Raw genomic sequence first — 21,486 nt, forward strand, 5'->3', positions numbered from 1 at the left:
GGGTTGGGCAGCGGCTTCTCCGCCCCGGCACCACAGGCAGCGACAAAGAAAGGAAGCTGAGGCACTTTCAGTTTTTTATTCTCTTGTGTGAAATGTGATCTTTTTTGCGTTCCTCCCTCGCCCCCCCCTCAGCCAATGCAGCCTGTTATCTAAAAGTCGCGGTTGGGGGTGGGGCGTGCGTTAGAATGGCTTTCGTGCAGCCCACGAAGTTAAGCTACAGAGGAGGAATAAATAATAAAATGACGAGGTGGGGATGAGGCCGGTTCGAGTTCGCAGTCAGGCACAGGCGGCCATCCCTTGTGCAAGGTTACCTCTGTAAGATTGCAGCAAAGGCCCAGCCACGTAAACGGCTGTGTTCAAGGTCTACTCGCAAAGCCTCTGCAGGAGCTGCGATGATAGCCGAGAGTTCATCGGCCCCGCTCCGTGCACGAGCTGAAGCGAGGAATCCGCTCCCGCGTCTGGCCTGAGCAGCGGGGGTTACTGCAACGCCCTCTAGTGGGCGCGCGGCGGAACTTCCTCGGCTGGGCTGCAGGCAACGAAGCCCCAAAGAGCAGAGTCCGCGCTCTGCGGCTCTCGCAAGGGCAGCGTCAGAAAGCCGCTTAAGAGCCACGCAGTGAGGCAGTTTAGTAGCCGGGGTTCCCATCCCGGCGCGATTCAATGGGCGCTGCTTCCCCCTCCCCAACATTGGCGTGCCGGGAAGCGCTTCACCCGCTGAATTGCTGTGCCCAAGAAGCAGCTGCCGTTGTCGTCCTTGCAGCGCTTCATCCTCCAGTTAGTTTTCTGGCATTTTGGAGCTCGACTTAACATGGAAGGCTCTTAACATGTTGAACTGAAAGTTTTTGTTGTTCATAGAGATTAATGTTTGTCCGACTCCGCTTATCAAATGTCAAATATATTTTCTGCAAAGCTTTCCAGTTCATAATGTATGTATGTATATTCATTATACAATCCAATGTAAATATTTTGGATTATGACAGTGGGATTTACAAACTTGTATTTGAAAGTAAGAGTAAGGTGAGACTATACTGTAGTGAGAAAATGAATTTGAATAAATCCAGTTTTTTTTGGTAATGGGACTATTTTTAAGTAACTTTTTAAAACTATTGGTCTGATTAGTGCAACAACTTACTTTAATTTGAAAAAATAATGAAACTAATTTGAATTCAAATGCTTTGATTGTTTTATAGCTCTGGTTAGGGATGTTGCAGGTATATAATTCACAACACAGTAAAAATCTGTACAAGAAGCAGTTTATTCTAAAATGGTTCAAATATCAAGTCTTACTACAAATCAAAGCACAAAACAATGGGAACACTGCCAAACTGTGCAGTGCCTGTTGTAAAATTTACAAAACAGATCAGTACAAGTCTATATTTTTATTCAATAATTCATAATACTGTATTAATGCCTTCATTTTAAAAATAGTTGTTCCCTCATAGTACAACTAAATATAGCAGTTGTTCTGGCTTGTACGTGTTAGAAATTTTACATAAAGTTGTAATCAATGACAACTAAACATGTCTGTTGCATAAATATTCCCTTCCAACTTTAAGCTATACATTTTATTGAAGCTCAGAAGAGTATTTCAATATAAAGCATGTAAAATACATTCCACAAAATTCTTCATGAAAGAGGCATAATTCTCAAAGCCCTTTTACTTAATACTTACTGAATGAGATTATTTGCATGAAAATGAGACTTCTATGCGCAGTTTGTAATACCTGACACTACCTTGGGTAATTAGGGGTCTGTCAACCTCTTCATTTGCACATTCATACAGCTTCTATATATACTTCCTGAATAAGAGTTTTACTGAATATAAAACACAAGTTGTATTATGTTGATCTTTGCTTAGAACCTCACTTAAAAAGTAGAAGATACGCAGTGCAACTGCTTTTTTGGGGGATTGTCCTATGCTCTCACTTGAAGTCAAGGGCACTTGATTTACTAGGACTCATTCTGATACACAGTTATTGTAGGTGTTCAGCATACTGTAAAACAGGGGGCAGCAAGTGGAGGCACCTGGGCCAAATCCAGGCCCCTGACAGATACTGCAGTTGTCAATGTAGAGGTGAAAGGGGTATGCAGAAAGTGGCATCCGTGACAACAAAACTTGATAGCCGTTGCTTCATTCCCCACTCTTAAAGTTGGCCTGCAGGGAAAATCTTACTGTATGTGGAGCAGTGAATTACATTGTTCACTGTAGTTCAGCTTTTGCCTGTGCAATGAGTAGCAGTAATTTGTCTTAAAACTTGAGCAACTTGGGCACCAGTGGGTTTAAACTACTATTACTCCACATTTTTTACAGCAAAACATTGAATTAGACAAGAGGCAGAGCCAAACTATATTTACAGTTGCAGCAATATATATTTAAAATGCCAATTTAGAAGTAGACTGAAAATTTTGACAGTATCGCTTTTCAGTTCTGTGGCACAACATTCTGTTGAGATAAACGCAGCATGATATAGCAAAGGTGAAATACTTTCAAGTTTTATCTCTTTAAGTGGAAGATATTTAAGCCTGTGCATTATGCTTAACTCTACCATTTAATTTTGATTAGATTATGCCTGCTTATTACACTGATTTCAATTATAATTTCAACTCGGCAGAACTGTGCGCTTCACACCCCACCTAAAATGTAACAATAAAATCAAGGTCAACTACTGAATCTTAGGAATGCTTTCCAATTCAACTGTCTGCTTTGCCAAATGAACAATATATGTGAATGCAGTTTATTCAGCATGCAAAAATACATCGCTTAGGAGGCAATAGTGAATAAATGTCGGTTATTGTATCCTGATACTGATCAATCACTTTGCTGGATATAACTTTGGAAATCAAACCCACCTAGAAAATGAAAATTAGCCGTTTGCAATCAAATTATGGAAGGGTTTTGGTGCCATATAGTGCAAACCTTCACTTTTTTAAGGTATAAAGTTGAAAAATTAGAAAATTCTCAAAAACGGAAAACAACATGTATTGAAAATCTTGAATGCTGACTATTCTTTGTATTTCCATTCAAAATAAGAGCAATTTAAAACATAAAACAAAATTGTCTTTATTTCACATACTAAACAGATTGGTGCTTTTGAAAGCATATCAATGTCCTCCTATATAAAGAAGCCACATTGATAATCTTCAATGTTTTAAAATACTGTGCTGGTTAAAGATACCAAATCACTACTATTCTGATGGCTAGCAGTGATTTGGTGATCTTAACTGTATTTATGCACAATAAATAATGCATTTCTATTAAAAAGGAATTACCTAATTCTCTTCAGGGCTTTAAAGCTGTTATTTCCCACAATTCCTAATGCTACAAAAGGTGGTGCTAAGAAGCATTTTAAATGAACATCTAAAGCAGGAGTTACAGGATCTTTGGCTTTTCAGATGTAAAACTACAACTCCCATCAGCCCTAGTAAGCACTGCCAATGGCTAGTGGTGGTGGGAGCTGTAGTTCAGCAACATCTGGAGGGCCAAAGGTTCCCCACTCCTGATCTGAAGTATGTCTTTAACTGAATAGAAATGGATCAAACCACAGTAGTACCTCGGGTTAGACGCTTCAGGATACAGACTCCGCTAACCCAGAAATAGTACCTCGGGTTAAGAACTTTGCTTCAGGATGAGAACAGAAATTGCACGGCAGCAGCGGGAGGTCCCATTAGCTAAAGTGGTACCTCAAATTAAGAACAGTTTCAGGTTAATAACAGACCTCCAGAACAAATTAAGTTCTTAACCCAAGGTACCACTGTACTGTATCTTGGTGCTGGTGTGTAGAAATTTAATGCAGAAGCAAAAGCTTCCGATTCTTCCTTGCAGCTGTGCTGGAGGACAAAGGGAAGAGAGGGAGGGGAATAGCATGACTTTTGAACCAGGCCAGTACCTGCTGCCACCACCAAAATAAATGATATGCAGACAAAATGTGCAGTTCTGAAGCATCCCATACAGGAGTCCCATTGCTAATATATTCAGTGAATTCACTCGGACATGCATTCCATGTGGTATAGATTTAGGATTGAACTATGAAGCTTAGGAGCAGGTCTTGGGCAACTCACAATCCTTTAACTTACCTCATAACAGGAGTGCCAGCTTAGCCCCGTGACCATGGGTGCCCAGGACTGTGGTTGCCATGTAGCGTGCATGGCCCTGGCACCAAAATTTGTGGGTGCCCAGCCCCTTATGGGGAATTTTGGAGTTTGCACCTATGCCTCATAAAGTTGTTATATGGACTGAATGAGATAATGCTATGCAATCTTTTAAATTACTTATTATAGTTATTTCCATATTGCTTAGAGGTTCTTGGAGGAAGGGAAAGAAAAATACGCAGTTGCTAACAATAGATGATGCGGAGTCACATTTTATAAGGAGTCTCACTTTGGTGCTGTCTACATTTGAAGAAATGACTGTTGCTGAAGGTTGCTCTTTCTATACAAATATGTTATCACCAAACAGTTTGCCAAGGACTCACAAATAAAAATGGGTTTAATGCGCTAATGAACAATGTATCTGTCTCCACTTGTATGTGCCCACTTCTTGCATAAATATATGTTATTGTGGCACTAATGAGTTTTTTTAAAGAGAGTTCAGAAATGAAAAGTACTTTTAAATATTTCTTCTGGATTTTGTTTTTCCAGCGCTCCCACTGACATAAAGAGAGAGTGGTGAAGAGGTAATTTGTCTATTTTCTAAAAAAAGAAAAGAAGAGAATAGTATAGCCAGTATTAAATTTCATAAGCAGTGATCCAGAAGGGCATGGATGCATGTGGCCTTTTTTTTAGTATTCCCTCACATAAACTTTGCCCCCCTCCCCGCCAAAGCCAGTAAATTACTAACTGAACTTCCAAAATTGAAAACAATGAGGGGATTTGGCACAAAGTTTTTAAAAGAAATGGAAGGGTTTTTTTTTAAGCAGCAGGTCCACCTGCATCTGTCTTAACTAGGGCTATAATTGTGCATTATTACTATTGTCACACTACCACATACACCTGCTAAGGATGACATTAACAGAATGGCAATTAGATAGATATACAGTATACTCAGCAAACACTACAGACTGCAGGGAAATATTTTGCCAGGAGATAAGATTTGGAGGAAATGATATGCTATGGAGGAAGAAGCCCATGGACTTGCTACTGGTTTTTGCCACCTGTAAAAGAGTATTATATGCAGAAAATGAAGCTATGCACACAGCTGTTTGACTTTCAAGGAAGCCTTGAAAGCTAGTCTTTTGTATGGAAGGTAACAGCATTTCAATTGACAATTTTAAGTATCTAATTTCTTTCTTAAGTCAGTGTAGTTTATCTTCATTTACACAACAGTCTAATACAATTACTGAGCAAAATGCCACAGGGACATTAGAAATCATACAATAAAGCTATATTATATGTTACCCAAGTAGTTAACAAGTGAAGCAGTGTTAACTTTATAGTCTATTTTTGTGTGTATAGTATGCATCTTCTACCATGTGAAGAATTGTACACTTTAAAGCATTAACTGCAGTTTTTCTAGAAGACTTTACAAGTAGTAATAATAATAGAAATAATATACATTATTGCTAAAGATTCAGAGGATAGCAGTCCAGAACCCCTCTTCTACCTTACACTAACGGAGAGCACCATGCCATCGTTACACATGTGAATTCTGATCAGTAACGCGAACCAGCACTTTGGAATAGAATTACATCCCATCTCTGGGAATGAGGGCTTTAACTCTGAATTAGGATGAAGCCAATTAGCACCAACATAAAACGGGAGAGGGAAATCCAGGCTTCCTAGGTTTTGTTCAAACCTCCAAGTATTATGTCCCTTGGTTCCTATAAACGTGTGAGCTTTCATCATAGTTTCGTGCCTAGTTGATCATTGTCACCGCTTGCTGGTGTTCAGACAAACATGGTGCTGAGGAAACTGTCATATAAGGCCTTAGCTAAATGTTCAGAGGCGAAAGGGTTCAAATGCTTCCATGAAGCTGTAACCTCTTTCCACAAGTCAACATTGCTCAGACAGTTCTGCAGCTGCTCCCAACTATGCTTGCCAACTCATAGAGAGCTGCTGTGCTTTTAACAGCTGTGAGACGGAGAGAGGACCAAGGAAAACAGTTTCTGCTATCACAGTGGTCAGACCAGCAGGACCAGATGAACTTTTTCTTGCCCTACTTTCTTGCCCTATGGAAGACATTGGTGCTCTTCAGAGCCAGGAGCCATTAACTCCACTTCTGCTGCTCTCCCTATTTATCTCAGTACCTTCCAAGCAATATACTTCTATCTAACATGTTTTGTAGCCCTAACTTCTTAGGCAGCATGCCTCCTGGATGCTCAGTCTCCTTTTAAGATTCAGCAATCCAAGTATCTAACCAGCACCAAAACATCATTGCCAGAACCTTTCTATACTCATTGTATACTTGTGAAACATTTTAGTTAACATGGCCTTTTAAATAAAAGATTCGAAACCTAGAGCGTGAAGACAGTTTTGCCAGTGTGGTGTTTGACAGTGGAAGCAAACCGGTGGAAGCTAACCCGTATCCTTCCAAATGCTGTTGGACTCCAGCCCCCATCAGTCCTAACTTGAGATGATGGGGTTGCAGTCCAGCAACATCTGAATGGCTACAGGCTCCCCATCCCTAAAGTAAACAAAGAGTGTGTATGTGATCCCATTGGCAGCACAGCAACAAGGGGGTATAGAGCATTATATAGTTGCATAAATGGGTGAACAGGTTTGGCTGTGCTGCTTGAAATAAAATTGATTATTACTACAAATATAGGTTCAAGGTAGGCTATGTATGGAGATGCTTAGGTTCTTGCAATTAGTAAGCTATTGTTCAATATACCAATGGTAAATATGCAGGACAATATACAGGATACTCCACTAGCAGTATTTTCTCCTCTTATTTGTGCTCATACCCACAATCCACTGGCACTAGCTACATTCCAATCAATTGCTAGAGTTCCATGCTTTTTGTAGCCATCGTGTTTTGATTTGGCCAGAAGTTCTCAAGCACACTAAAGAAATGTGCCTGTTCTCACTTTATGCTTTGCTGTAAGGGGTCACTGATGTAACCCTGGTACACCTTTGTTTGCTGCATAAAATATGGAGATTCTCTTAGACACCTTTACTTTGGAGAACTGAAACTGAAAGAGTTGTTTCCATGACCAAGTAAGTGACCAAACGATCACTGATGCTATTATTGAACTCCTGCGATTCTGACCACAGGTAGTTTTATTTGGGAGGTGCTTACACACCAATGAAGATACTCCTCCTAGAGTTATGTACTTGGTTCTGCATATGGGAGTGGGGGAGCAAAGTACAAAAACAGAGCTCCAGTTTATCAGTATTGATATGGCAAGCCCTGCCAATTCAGGGAAGCAAGCACTGGACTTCATACAGGAATCCCTTCCCAGTTTGCAAACGTGAGTTGGCACTCATGGACTGTGGCTATGGAAGAGGTTTTAAATCAGCACTGGTGTTATGCTCCAAATCTGTAAAACTGAGATGAACATTGTACTGTTTCCTCTGTGTGTGTGTTTTTTGTGTGTGATCTGTATGGTATGTGAGGCACTACAAGTTTTTCCAATTCCGTAGTAATTACAAAAGTTCCTGAAGAGAATCAACCCGCTTTAAGTCACAGATTGTAGAATGCTAAGCAGAGGTTCTCCCGGCGACAAAGTTTTCTACATGTGGAAAAAGCCACTACAGATAACAGAGGTGATCATAACGACCAAGAACGTAACTGTTTTCTTCAAGGTGGAGGTATGTAGCAGCATGTGTGGTTATGTTTGTGTTGCATTTCCGGGTTGGAGCTTCCTCCTACATTCATCCGTAAGCCACCGTTTGTCTCATTTCTAAGGCTGCAACTTCTTTTTCTTTTTCATTTTCTCCTCTGTTTCCATCTGTGACTATGTGCAACAGAATTGCAGAGTTGAAAGCCATCGGTTGAGAAGAGGGGAAGTTCCTTCTCCCATGCAATAAGGCACACAAGGCACACTTTCTCAGTGCTGTTATTCCACACGGTAGTGTTAGCAGCAAGTAACAATCATTCCAAATTATTTCAGAGCGTCCAGTTATAAAAATAGTTGTTGGTTATGTACGCTTGTCCTATGGGCCTTGGAAACGTTTATATCTTTTAAAATCCATACATGAAAACATCCAGTATAAAAAAGATCAATATATTACTGTTGAAGAGTTATTGTTTTTTTGTGACTTCCCCCCTCTTTTTTGTATAAAAATTAGAAAAAGATCAAAATATATCACACTATTATTTACACAGTCCATGCTTGGAGGATCACTGTAAAAGAACACAAACATGTTTTTTTTTTAAAAAAACACACACACGGACATAGCATGCACCGCATTCTCATCTACTGCAAGACAGTGTTTGGAACTATTTGGTGACATTGCTGACTTCGATCATTTATCATCATCATCATCATCATCATCATCAATTGCATGGTTTAAACTCACTAAAAGCGCAATCTTAAATGAGGATGGGGAGGGAGGAACGTAGACAACTATCCACTTTTTCCAAAGCTGTACCAGTATGTATCATCCAAGGTGGGAGGTAGGCAATGTAATTATTCCATCTAGCAGTGCTGATTCTTTTTCTTTGATTCTTGCCATTGGGAATTTTTTTGGAGGGTGGGGAGATTAATGGGCCCAATCCCAGGGCCTCTTGAGGGAGTGAATAGATTTTGGATTCAGTTGATTGAAGGCCACCTCTGCCCTGCCTCTGCTGAGTCAATTCTGTCCCTAAAATGCTCCATTTGGGGGCCTAATACTAGCTACTGCTGGTAGAAATACCACTTGCAATAAAGGTAAAGGGACCCCTGACCATTAGGTCCAGTTGTGGAAATATATGCCTGCAACAGATCTATGTCCATATGCTTTCCTCGCTGGTAGAAAGACAGCTCCATCCTATCCTTATATTTTCCAGTCAGTAGATCTGAGGGTTAAGATTGCTCTGCCCTTGCATAATAATGCCTGACGTGTAATAATCTCTAGGTTGCTTGTGCAATCCTCCTGTTGGTTGGGACAGCTTTCCTCTCTATCATAGCTTGAAACAGAAGCACCACCCAGTCATTTGCTGCCCTCCTTTGTATATGTAGCCAAAACACTACAGGGGGAAGCTGCACAGATACTCTCAGAAAGGGTTGGCTGGACATATGAAGAGTTACAATAATAAAGAAAAAAGGCACTAGGTCGTTTTGTTTTCACCTCTCAAACAAGAGCTTAGCTAAAATGGGGAAACTGACTTCTGTACACGGCTTTATACCCATTGAAAAGTGTCATTTAGGTGTGGGGGAGCATGAAGTATTTGCAGAAAGAGTCACTGCAGCCATGGCAGCAGAGCCATTTCCCCCTGTTTAGCTGTACTGTATGGAAATCCCAAATCGATGCAGCTCTAGTATTAAAACCTGACTCAGAAAAATAACTTAAGAAGAGGGTTATGGTGAGGGCCCACTTTCACCTGCTTCTCATGGATATTGCTGCTTGCCATCACAATTTTACTGCTGTGTGATTGTGGCCTGCATTCAAGGACATTGGTTTGCCACCATCATGGGCAGCTCTGCTCTAAATTTACACTAATCTTACACACACACACACACACACACACACACGTAATGCGGACATGAAAGCAAAATGCAAAGTCAGCATTAAAATGGAACTAAAACCAGATTTATTTGCCAGGCATAGAATCAAGAAGAAAGAATCAAGCAGGATTAAGTTGGAATATTTCCTGACCAATTAATTTTAGTTATAATTTCATAAGCAAAATGCTGAGTTTTTTGTCTCTTTGGTCTAATCCCTCTATGATGGCTATATTAACATGTGGGTATTTAGCAAAGATATCTACATTTGCCTCAGTTCATTTTCTCCCCTTCCCCCCCTTTTCCTTTACAAAATAGCTCTATTATGTATTAGTTCCATGCTATTACTCTTGCTAAGCAACAATCTTAATTCAAGCCAAAGAGAAAATCTAAGGTAGGGTACAATACCTTGTGCCAACATCCTGGTACTGGTAATCCATCTGGTCCCTGCAAAAAGTGAGTAACAATTTTGTATTCTTGGAAAGCACCAAGTGAATCGTAACAGCAACACACACACACAAACACACACACACACACACCTTCATTTATAATGGATCTGCAATACATACCATTACCATACACATATTGGAAATATCCATGCAAAAACCATGTGCTGTGTTTGAAAAGTAGGTATGTAGGAACAAATCACATTCCATGTATAAATTTCACAAATAAAATAATTACTCGAGTTCATAAACAATTGCTTAAAAAATTCACCAGCTCTTAAAGCAAATTTAGTTCTTTGATTTTAAGATGTTTTGTTTTATGCTGTAATATAAGTTTGAGGAAGGGAGGAAAGAGCTATACAAGGGTAAACTCAATACAAATATAAGTAAAATTATTTCAGGCAATCTCTCAGACAGTGTCTCTAAGCTCAACTCTGTGACACAGGAGACTGCCTGGTGAATGGTTGTCTTTCAAAATGGGAAATACATTGTCAATGGACAAGCAGAGGCATGAACATCTTCCCTACCTATCCTAGGTGAAGCATTCTTTGCGTATTATCCATAGTGTTTTCAGGTTTAGTTTCTGCCTATCAATTGTAAAAGACTTTCCTTGCTCGCAAAGCATTTTCTTTCTTGCGACTCAGCTACACAGGTCAATTCATAACGTTAACAACACATTATAAAAATGTGACACTAGACGGTGCTGTAGAGCAAAATCTAAAGTCAATGGCAGATTACCTTGAGACCTTTCCCCCAGCACCGCATAGCATTTTAACAGCATTTTTTATATCTGTATAGATCCAGCAATGCTCTTGAGTGGGGTGGAATAGGCTCACAAGATCAGAATAACTCTCTAGCCTATGGGATTGGCTGATGTGATAATGTATGCAAGCTGGCCATTCATTCAGAAGTCACAAGACAGTGAGAGTGCTTTAGATAACTGAAATGTTAAAATCATTTGTGGCATCAGATACATAAATAGGCATAGCTGTCTATTTCAACCTGTGCACTCTGAAATCACTCAAACTGATTTGCACAAAGAACATGTGTTCCAAACCCCATGACATCCAGGAAAATGTGCCTGAATGACACACGCATTCTAAATGTTTGTGCAAATTCATATCAATTTTAAAAAGTTTTCCTCCCTCCGCCCTTCCAGGTATTTAACTGCCAGGTCCGTGCTAAGCTTATAGTAGCCAGAAGTATTGAAACACCTTTGACTACAAAGCCATACTCTAGAATTAAAAACATATAAGCATTTAGTTTCACAACTTAGCATGAATCTGGGTGGAACGAAATGGAGCATGCCCTGGCTTGTGAAATGTCAGTACTTCCATATGTCTCAACATCTTTTGGTCTTTCACAAGTCATACAGACACATTTTCATATAAAAGAATGGAGGTTTCAGAGGGAAAGGAAGGGAGAATGCAGAAAAAGACTAAGTTATGCAAGAAAAGGGCTAAGTTATGCAGAAAAAGTCATGCAAAAGAAGAAAGAAAGGGGGGGTGTACTATACCAAAGGGCAGAGCATATCCACACCATCCAGTTCAGGTAAACCTGGCTCCCCTTTAAAAATGAACTGTTAATTGAAAATGGAGAAATATACAGAAAAGTTAGTAAGAAAGAAAAAGGAAAGAAGGAACAGGAAAAAGTAAAGAAATAATTCAGAAGCTTACAGAAATGTTAAGCATGGGGGATCTCCGACCTGGAGGGCAAATGTGGTCCTCCAGGCCTCCCTGATCCAGCCCTTTGTACTCTCCCCAGGCCACACCCCTCACTGGCCCTGTCCCACACCCTCCTGGGCTGCTTTTCTTGTGTCTTTCACCTCTAAGAATGCCTCTTACTTGCCTGGAGGTAGGATAGACAGGTGTGTGTAGGACTAACTTCTGACTTTTGCATGGCCGAAATACAGCCTAATGTAAGAGTCACATCCATCGCTCCAACAATTTCCGTCTGGGGGCACACCCACTGGCATGTGACTCCCACATGCCTGTCCATGGCATTGAAGATATTTAAGGCCTCTCCACCCCGTTCCCCCCCCCCCCTTTTGTGATGTTTTTTGGTCACTTCTGCGTTTGGCATGTTGCACACGGTTGCACACATATCGGACATGTCAAAAATGGTCACTGCCTGTATACAGGACTGAAATAAATCAAAACTGGCTTGAAGAATGAACCATCTGTTTGTGCCTATTGTGTGCTTGGTTTCTGTTCTATCTTCCTACTGTTAAGCTGAGCGAGCAGTCACATTGCTTTTTTCATGGGTTTCTTTCTTTGATTGCTGATTTGCATATGAGGTGCCTTTCCCATTTTGTGTCTACCCTAAAACACGTACACCAAGAAAGTGACATTCCATCATCCTGATAAAAAGAAAGGGCAGTGAAATGGAACTACTGGCCTTCTGCCGTTATCCAAGTTCAAAGGAAACCTTTTTGTGCTTCAGATATCAAAAAGCAACGGAGATAATTTAAACCAAACATATATTCCCAGCAATATCAAACCATACCACTGGACAAGGCTGATCCAATCCAGGCGGCCCTGGCTCTCCCTTTTGCCCTTTTGCTCCTTTTCTACCTGGAAGTCCTCTTTCTCCCTGTGACACAACAGAAAAATCAAAGCTCTTTTATGATCTGAAAGACTGGAGTGAGAGAAATACCACCTGTTGAGTCCTGAATTTAGCGTCCACCTGTTTGCATTGTGTTAGACTTATATAAGTGGCTTATGTATCATGTGAAAGCTCAAATATAATACAGAAATTAACAGAGAAGCACCGGAAAGAAGGAATAACCTGCTATGTGCATGCAGCCCATGAGTGGTCACTTAAGAACAATCCTTGGTTTAGCACTCATGGTTCATTTGGTGAGCAGCAAACTACTAAGCTGCCTGGGTTTGGATGTAGTGCTTAGCCAGACTACGGCAGCGGAATCAGGAGCAGGAGAAAAGCAAAGTGGGACACCAAGAACAAACCTGGTTACCGCTCATAATGCTTTATACTTTTGCCTTGCATATGCATTCACCTACAAAATCTGGCATATAACCACATACTATTTCTAAAAATTTGAACTATCGGTAGCTTCAATTGAACAAGATATACAGTGGTACCCCGGGTTAAGTACTTAATTTGTTCCAGGGGTCCGTTCTTAACCTGAAGCGTACTTAACCTGAAGCACCACATTAGCTAATGGGACCCCCTGCTGCCGCTGCGCCGCCAGAGCACGATTTCTGTTCTTAAGCGGAGTTCTTAACCTGAAGCGTACTTAACCCGAGGTACCACTGTACTTGGGCTCCCCTGTCTTCAAAGATTAAAGGTGAAATATATGGCCCTGTTCAGATATGCAGTTAATAGATTTCTTGTATTAAAAGAATATACAATGACAAATCATCTATTGATATCTAATACTACTGATGTAGATGAGGGCCAACATTGATTTTTGGGGATGTTGTCAGTGAGTATGGACTTTTTGTGTGTGAACAGATGGATTAGAGGCAGACATTTAGTTCAGTGAATCAGAAGCAATACAGACCTTTTCTCCTCTCTCACTTTTTTCTCCTTTTTCTCCTCTTAGGCCTGGGAAACCCTGTAAGAGCAACATGGAAAAAAAGTATGTGCTTAGTGCCAAATAGTTCTGGTAATGAGGAAAAGGAAAAACAAGGTTGTGGTTGTTGTTGTTGTTGTTGTTTAAAAGCAACCACTATGAACTGAGACAATGAAACATTTTCAGAAAAAAAGTATGTGCATGTTTTGTACTAGTACTGTTTGTTTATTTCTTGCACCCCACTCTTCCTCATACAAAGCCCAGAACAGCTTAACACCATTTATAAAGTTCAGCATTAAAAACAAAGCTAGGCCGTGATTCACTACAAAGTGCAAAAAAAAAAATAAATCACTTGGGGTACAGTATCACTATTAAAACATTTCTTCAGATGAAGCACAAGGATGTTGCAGATCTTATACTACTACTCACATGTGGCCCAGGGACACCTCTTTCACCTTGGTATAAACCAAGGCTGGATCTACATTGGCCTTCTAAACGTTATTGAAGTGAACACTCTATAAGGTTCAGTGGCAGTTTCCCTTTGTTGGTGGTTCATTGCTCTGCATCGCGACAAGTTTAGATCCACCCCATATCAGGCAATAGGTCCACCTCAGCAGTACTAGCATCTGTTATGATTGCAAGGGACTCTAGGATTGCTGGTGGAAGTTGTTTCTGACTATGCAACCAGAGACCCTTGGCCAGGATAGGCGGATCTTAACCTGAGATGAAAGCATTTGCCCTGCTACACAGTCATGACCCCTCCCTCTGCTAATCATTTATAAGGTATGAAGAATTCTGTTTAATTGCTTCCTGCATTGTTTGCTGACATACTGATAGTATAGATAGTATACTCATTACTTACATCTAATCCTGGTTCCCCTGGCTTTCCCTAGGGTTAAGAGAAAGAAATAGAGACAGTGAACTGGTGAGAGTGGGAAACCGTGGGCAGGATTCAATTAATGGGTCCCATCAGAGGAAGTCGTGCGCAAGGACTTGTGCTTGTGAAATGGGGCTTCTCCCCTCCTCACCCTGTACAAACCATTTCAGTGCTGCCTTGAAATTGGCTTGGGGGTGGGGGTGGTTGGGATAACATCCACAACAGCACACAGAGGGAGGATATCATTCTGTCTGTTAAGCCAAAATGCTTCCCCTGATGGAACAACTGCCTTAGTGTTGAATTTCTCCCCATGTTAAGTGGGTTACATTTATGTTAAGCAGATACCTAGCTCCCTCCCATCGAAATCTGTAAGTATTATAAATGCTTTACTGAGTGGGTTCTGGCCCCTGTGTGCAGCATCTGGACAACACACATATTTTTGTTTTAACAGAACTTCTGTAATTTTAGTAACACAAAACAACCAAAGAGGAAATACTATTATCGTGTTGTTGTTTTTCCATTTTCCATTTTTTTCCATTTCTACAGATGAATCGTTTAAAAAACAAAACAAAACAGAAGACTGAATAATTTCACCACTGACTCAGATATGATGTCTATAGTTTGGACAAGCTAATCACATGCACTTTTACTGTAAGTAGACGATCAGAATTATCACTGCTGCAACTCTCTGCAATATTGATGGGAAGTGTCTGAGAAACAGACCACACAATAACTATGAGGTTTCAAAAAGGTGTCCGAAATCTGTTTTAAATTTCCATGTAGGTCTCAATAACTATTCTTATCAAATTCTCTACCAGTACAAGAATACTTAGAAAACAAAGTTTGCCTATAAGGAACTTTCATGTGACACAGAAGCTTTCTACTTCATTAAAATAATAGTACTTTCAAATAAAAAAGTACAGTTATGAGTAATTTCATATCCCTTTGGAGGACTGTGGTGGATAAGCGCATTAACCCATTTCCTATAGCAGATCTATATGCGTTCTTACCTTCTCCCCTTTGGTGCCTGGTAAACCGATAAGCCCAGGAGTACCAGCAGCACCCTAGAGAGAAAAGAAAACTACTAGAAAAAGGCTTGGAATATTGCTATTAAAGCATCTCTTCTGATGAAGCACAAGGATGTTGCAGATTTTATACTACTACTCACATGTGGCCCAGGGACACCTTTTTCACCTTTATGACCACTTTCACCTTTTGCACCCTTTGCACCATCTGAGCCCTGCATAAAAACAAATATGTTTATTAGGGTTTCAACTAGTTGGTTTTTTTTTAAATCACTTGTTTTATGCCCAATTCATTTTTTTCCAATTAAGTTAAAATGAAGTTTCATGTTATCAAAATTTCACTCAAGGTATCTTTTAAAAATACTAAAGGAAATGCAAGTCAACATAAAAATAAAAGCTCCCTATGATAATAATGCACCAGACCAAGAGTACACAGTACCAGCCTTGGTACCTGTTTACAGAGGAACAAGAGATTGCGGGGTGGGGAGAGATAGTAGAACAATGAAACACTGATCTTGGTAATAGCAGCAGCAGCAGCAGATTGTGTGGGAAAGGGCAACTGCAAACATACCCTTTATTTGCTTATATAAAGTTATACAAGCATATATTAAAAAAATAGATTGCATAAGAAAATTTCAAACCAAAGGTATGAGTTATGAACAGTATAATTCCGTTCCCGAATTCTTGCTTAGTTTCTGAAACTCACACGGTTTGAATCAGAAAGGAATTTGACTGGTAGTAGATTGGGCAGTGACCGAAAGATCTCAACCTATATTGGGTTCTTATATCTATCTGCCTGAAATAAGTATTTTGTACTGGTGTGCTGTAAGTTGGGGTTGGCCCAAGACATGTTGCTTCCCGAGCTGAAGGACAAGATGGCATCCCACCTCCCCATTCCATGTACAGATGCTGACTGGACTTGCAGCTTAATCTTACTTCAGTATTGGCAATGAAATAGGCTAAGGGTGTAGGAAAGGCTGTGTGGCACACACACACACACCTCTGTCTTCCAACAGAAGGGTAAAGCCAGGGGCCTTGGGTGAAAATAACATGGGAGGCTGACCCTGCTTCCTCCCAGAATCTGCTGACAGAGCTGGTTGTCTCATTCTGCCTAATTGTAGGGCAGGGCCTGCTCTAGGATAAGCCTAGGCTTCAGTGGTCAAAGTGGTTTGTCCTTGTACTCAGTTCCAGTTCAATTCATAAACTGTGTGGACAGTTTTAGTGACCCACCTTGTGTCCTTGAATTCCTTGAGGACCCTGCAAGATATCAATGATGCATATGAAAAAAGAAAATACAAAGGAGGTTGGGGGGGGGGAGTTGATCTGTAATTCAAGTCTTATCCTCAAATCATCAGTGTTTGTACCATCATATTTATCTTTCAGACATTTTATTTAGATGTAGAGAGAAACAGAAGCCACTCATGCAAATATGCCTGCACGATTCAGGGGATGTGGCTACAGTCTAGAGTAGACAGGCCTGTTTTCCTTTTTCTTTTTTAGAATGCTGTTACCTTAGTATGTTACTGGCCAACCTATAGTCTGAAAAGAATAAGGCACAAAGCTAGAACTTTAAATGCAGTTGTTCTACACCAGGTTTTGGTGAATGGTGAACGTCTTAAAGTTGTCATTCTAAAAGTATTCTTTAAGATTAAACCATGTAACCCATTGCATTTTTATTTAGAAATCTACATTATATTTCAGTGTGGAAGGAAGCTGTGAGCATGGAAACTTTCCTTTCAGACAGAAATATCAACTCTTAAAGCCAAGTGAGAAAAACGAGGGGGCAGCCATGTTTGTTCATCTCTAAAGTGAGGCTGTGTGTTTAATTTTTATATCAAAATAGATTGGTTGGTAAAGGTAACTGAATCCTGGTCCTGCCAGGGAAAAATGAGGATGAGAGGCAAAGTGGTCCATTCAGTTCATCTTTTCTGAATCTTGTCATAAAAAACTTACATCTTACCCCTTGCCTTTCTTTAAATATGAACAGGGAAAACAAGTGAAGAGCAAAACTGGTTGCTTCTGTCATGTCCCATTTGTCTTATAAAATTTAACAGTAAATGCATTAAAAACAGTGTCAATAAATGGCAACTCTAAAGGGAGTTTGAACAGCTAGAAGTTGACTGACATGCTGAGGATACAGAATCATGGAAGGTCTAGGAAACAGTGAAGTGAAATGTTTCAGCATGCTCTTGATAGTACCTGTCTTTCATTTATCTGTCAACTTTTAGCTTGCCTACCTGTTGAAGTAGGCAATGATGCAATATTCTGGTCAATATTCAAAAGGATTAACTTATTTATTTATTTTAAAAGATTCATAATTACAAGAGAAAATGGCATCAAGCTCCATTAACAGACTAAGGCAGATGTAAAAGTTATTTGCCTTAACATTAGAAATAACTGAAGGAAGAAAGGGAAGGATAACATTCCCCTCCCAAAGAAATCTGTAGGAATAGGCTCAAGTGTGTATCCTTTGGCAACAATATAATTAAATAAGATGAATAAATTATATTCAGCAAGAAGTAAAATACCAGAATTTCAAGCAAGGGCACATATTACTATGCCATGATCTCAACAAAGATATTTAATGTAGGTTGGAAAAACCACATGACATTTAGGTAATAGACTCACCTTCTGCCCCTGTATTCCTTGAGGACCCTAAAGACAGCAATAGTTCATTTGTTAAAGAATGTTTAAAGTATCCTAATACATCTTTCATGTACCACTCCTCTCACAAAGTTATACACACAGCTATCAAACTTCCTCTCAAGGTATAATACATTTGTTTGTATCCCCCCCACCATTATTGTGAGTTAAAAAACCCACCCCAATCAAAACAAAAGAAAAGTTTGATCTAACTGATCTAACTATGTATAATGAAGTTGTCAGGGATTCTAAACTTGTAGAAGGGAGCCTACCCTGACTTCACTGTCCCCTGCCAAATATCTATAAATATACTTCCTACGGGCAATGTGCATCCTTTACTGGAAAATGTCTTACAAATCTGTCATCACCAATATGTGTGTTACTACAAATGTCCACATTCAAACAGTTTTAACAAAGAGAAATAAATTTTAAGACTGAAAATGTTTAACAGTGTACATTGTTCACTTTTTATTCAAGCTGGAGCCCCAAATTCCCCTTCCCCAGATATGTGCTGAAATTACCACACAGCAGTTCTTACAGTCCACTTAAGTTCCTCAAGTCAATGCTCTGGTATGGGGTTGCCATCTGCTGGAAGGTTTAGGATCTGATCTAATGGCTAATTATATCAAAGGAAACCTTTGACTATCTAGATCTCTCCTATATATAGTCAGTGGGATCAACCTTCCTGTCAAACAACTAGAGTCAGCAGTAAAATGCTTGCTGAGCATATTGGGATCCAAGCTTACTGAAGCTTAGCTGTTCTGAGCATGCTCTCAGCGCAGCATCTATCCTGCATGTGTGCAGTGTGGCGTTTGGGCCTTTAGCACTACATTCTGTCACAAACATTTTACTTCACACAAGGAATCATTTCATAGCTGCATGGAAACCCTTGTTATGGGGTTTTGTTTTGTTTGTTTTTTTGGCTCCCAACTCTGCAGGGTGTCATTCCATGCTTATCCCACAGAAAAAAGTAGATAAAACATTAGAGATAAAATTATCTCATTTGCTAAAGTACTGAGTTGATTTTATTTTATTGCAACAACTCAAGTGATTAAGTATTTTAGATCTGCACACTCATCATCAACGGATCTGCATACAAAATAAACCTCCCTGGATAGGTTAGAGCCACAGAAATTCTAAGCTGGTAAATATCACAATCTGCTCTGAGTATTAAAACAGAAGACTTACCATAGGGCCTGGTGGACCTGGTAGACCTGGAACGCCAGGAGGTCCTGGTTCAGCTATAATCTGCACCTATGGATTTTTTTTACACAGTGAAGTGATTTGACAGAATACAGACTTGTACGGGCATGATAAAAAAAACAACATATTTAGAATGAAAAACAATTATTGGTGAATGAAAATGCTCTTAAGAAATATAGAGAACAAAGCAATTAATAAAAATGTTTTTTAAAGAACATTAAATAAAAAATATATTTTTAAAGTCAATCTTTTTAAAAAACATTCTTTTAAAAAGCTAATGTAACACATAATGAGCATGTTCCAGGTTATTACAGGTGCGGTATGCACATGCAATCAATACCCACAGGCTGAATAGTGCTCTGTTCTCCCCAATGCCTTGCTGGTGTGTGTGCGCACAAAGATGGCATGGCAGGCCATTCAGGGGAATGAGAGGCATATGTGTACTTCCAATAGCCTCTTTCTCAGCCACCCTTCTCACCTTGATGCATTAACATTAACCAAATGAATATAGGTGTGCAAGCGCCTCCCATTCTCCTTGCCACATTGCTTGTGCACAATTGCCACAGGTGAGGTAGGTAGCAAGCAGGGAGCTATTGAGCCTATGGAAATGCTCTGTATTTGGGTGCTGTGCCCACACAGTGGACTGGATTGGACCCAGTATGTATGCCGAACATATACTGTTTTATGAGAATAAGTTAGGATAAAAACAGAAGGCATTATTTAAGTTCAGTACACTTTGTGGTCATCATATGTAAATAAGGCTTGTTTGGTGTTGTTTTTTAAATGTAGATTTACCGGAGACTGACAAAGCCTACCCTTCACTCCAATTACAGAAATGCTTTCAAAAAATCTCTGTGAGTACAGGTGAGGATTCAGTGCACAACAAAACAAACTGTAGTTCCAGTGATTTCAAACAGGGCTTAAGCAAGTTTCACCGTGTGTTCAGAGTCTGGACTTAATAGTAAAAAACAAACAAACACTTTCTGAGATTTAAAACAATTTATCTCCTATGCAGTGGCGGAGAGCAGGCGGGGGCATGGCTGGCGCGCGTCCCAGGGGCGTGATGCGCACCCTGGGGGCGTGGCACGCTGCCTGCGGGGGCATGGTGCCCAGCGCGGGTGGGGGACAGCCACAATGGCACCCCATTGGGATCGCGTTGCCAGGGGCAGTGAGCTCCCCCCGTACTCCTCTTCCACCCTCCGCCAGTGCTCCTATGAGACAAAGCATAATTTCATTATTTTGGCACTGTACTGGCAGTGCATTCTTGGTACAGCAAGTTTATGTTTGGATCACAGATGAATACATTAGATTGACTGACTGAATGAAGTTCCTCTTATTCAGAAAGTGACCAATGTTTGAGTCTCTTGGTAGAGAAGAAATATCTATGTAAGTTAGAACTCGGGAAAGTGCCTTCAGTGAATACAAGAACCTATAATTATAGTTAGGCACAAGACTGAAATTTATTCTCTTGGCCATTTCTAAGGCTGCACTTCTGACCTCATTTCTGTATTTTAGGCAAACAATTTAAATTTGAATCAGATGTGATAATTTTTCACCCTGGAAAGCCTACCAGATATATTTGATTTATACACAGGTATTGGGGTACACAGATAGTTCAGGCAGAAAACAGCAGACATATATAATAATTGTTGTGTTGAAGAACATTCCTTGCCTGTAGGAAAATTGTTAGCATGTGAAGCAGTCTTTAGGTCATGATCTTTTTTTGGCAAGTGATTCTCATTGAAATCAACAGGACTTATTTCCAAATGAATGCATTTTGACTTGGGTTCTGAAAATACTATTAAAAGTAAAGACTGTCACAACATGTATTAATTTTGTTGTAAAAATTCAGGAACCTGTAATGTGGAGTCCCAGTGAAAGCAAAAGTCCTGTTTCATATTAAAAAGTGACTATTGTCCCGCCAGTGGGGTGACCCAGTGGAGGGCCTTCTCAGTGGTGGCACCCTCCATATGAAATTTGTGGCATTTGGAGGCATGCTATGTGCCATCAAATATTCAGTTTCATCATTTGCTTAAGGAGCACATCTTCACACAATGTGCCCCTCCTGATAGTGTTTGGGCATAGGTCTTTTGGATCTTTGGATTTGCGGTACAGCCCACAGGACTTTAATCTTACTGCTGATTTGTATGATGTAACGGATTTGGGAATTTTAAAGTAT

General features: G+C 40.1%; 1 protein-coding gene across 34 annotated transcripts in view; it reads right to left on the bottom strand.

The window, feature by feature from the left end:
- Positions 1–7,194: 7,194 nt before the first annotated feature.
- Positions 7,195–21,486, bottom strand: part of LOC117041415 (collagen alpha-1(XXIII) chain-like) — a 303,092-nt gene continuing 288,800 nt past the window's right edge. For 6 of the 34 annotated variants that reach the window (XM_033140185.1, XM_033140211.1, XM_033140212.1 and 3 more), the window contains 2 exons: positions 19,293–19,358; positions 17,924–18,116 (listed from right to left, as the gene is read on the bottom strand). In XM_033140185.1, coding sequence (XP_032996076.1) covers positions 18,030–18,116; positions 19,293–19,358 — 153 coding nt within the window. In that variant the 3' untranslated portion in view covers positions 17,924–18,029. Of the gene's footprint in view, positions 7,890–9,986; positions 10,026–12,529; positions 12,617–13,547; positions 13,602–14,421; positions 14,449–15,446; positions 15,501–15,604; positions 15,677–16,691; positions 16,719–17,903; positions 18,117–19,292; positions 19,359–21,486 lie in introns of those variants that run through there. The other 28 variants (XM_033140194.1, XM_033140195.1, XM_033140216.1 and 25 more) reach the window with 14 other exon arrangements.

Source organism: Lacerta agilis, chromosome 2 (assembly GCF_009819535.1).
Source record: "Lacerta agilis isolate rLacAgi1 chromosome 2, rLacAgi1.pri, whole genome shotgun sequence".
Lineage (NCBI taxonomy): Eukaryota > Metazoa > Chordata > Lepidosauria > Squamata > Lacertidae > Lacerta > Lacerta agilis.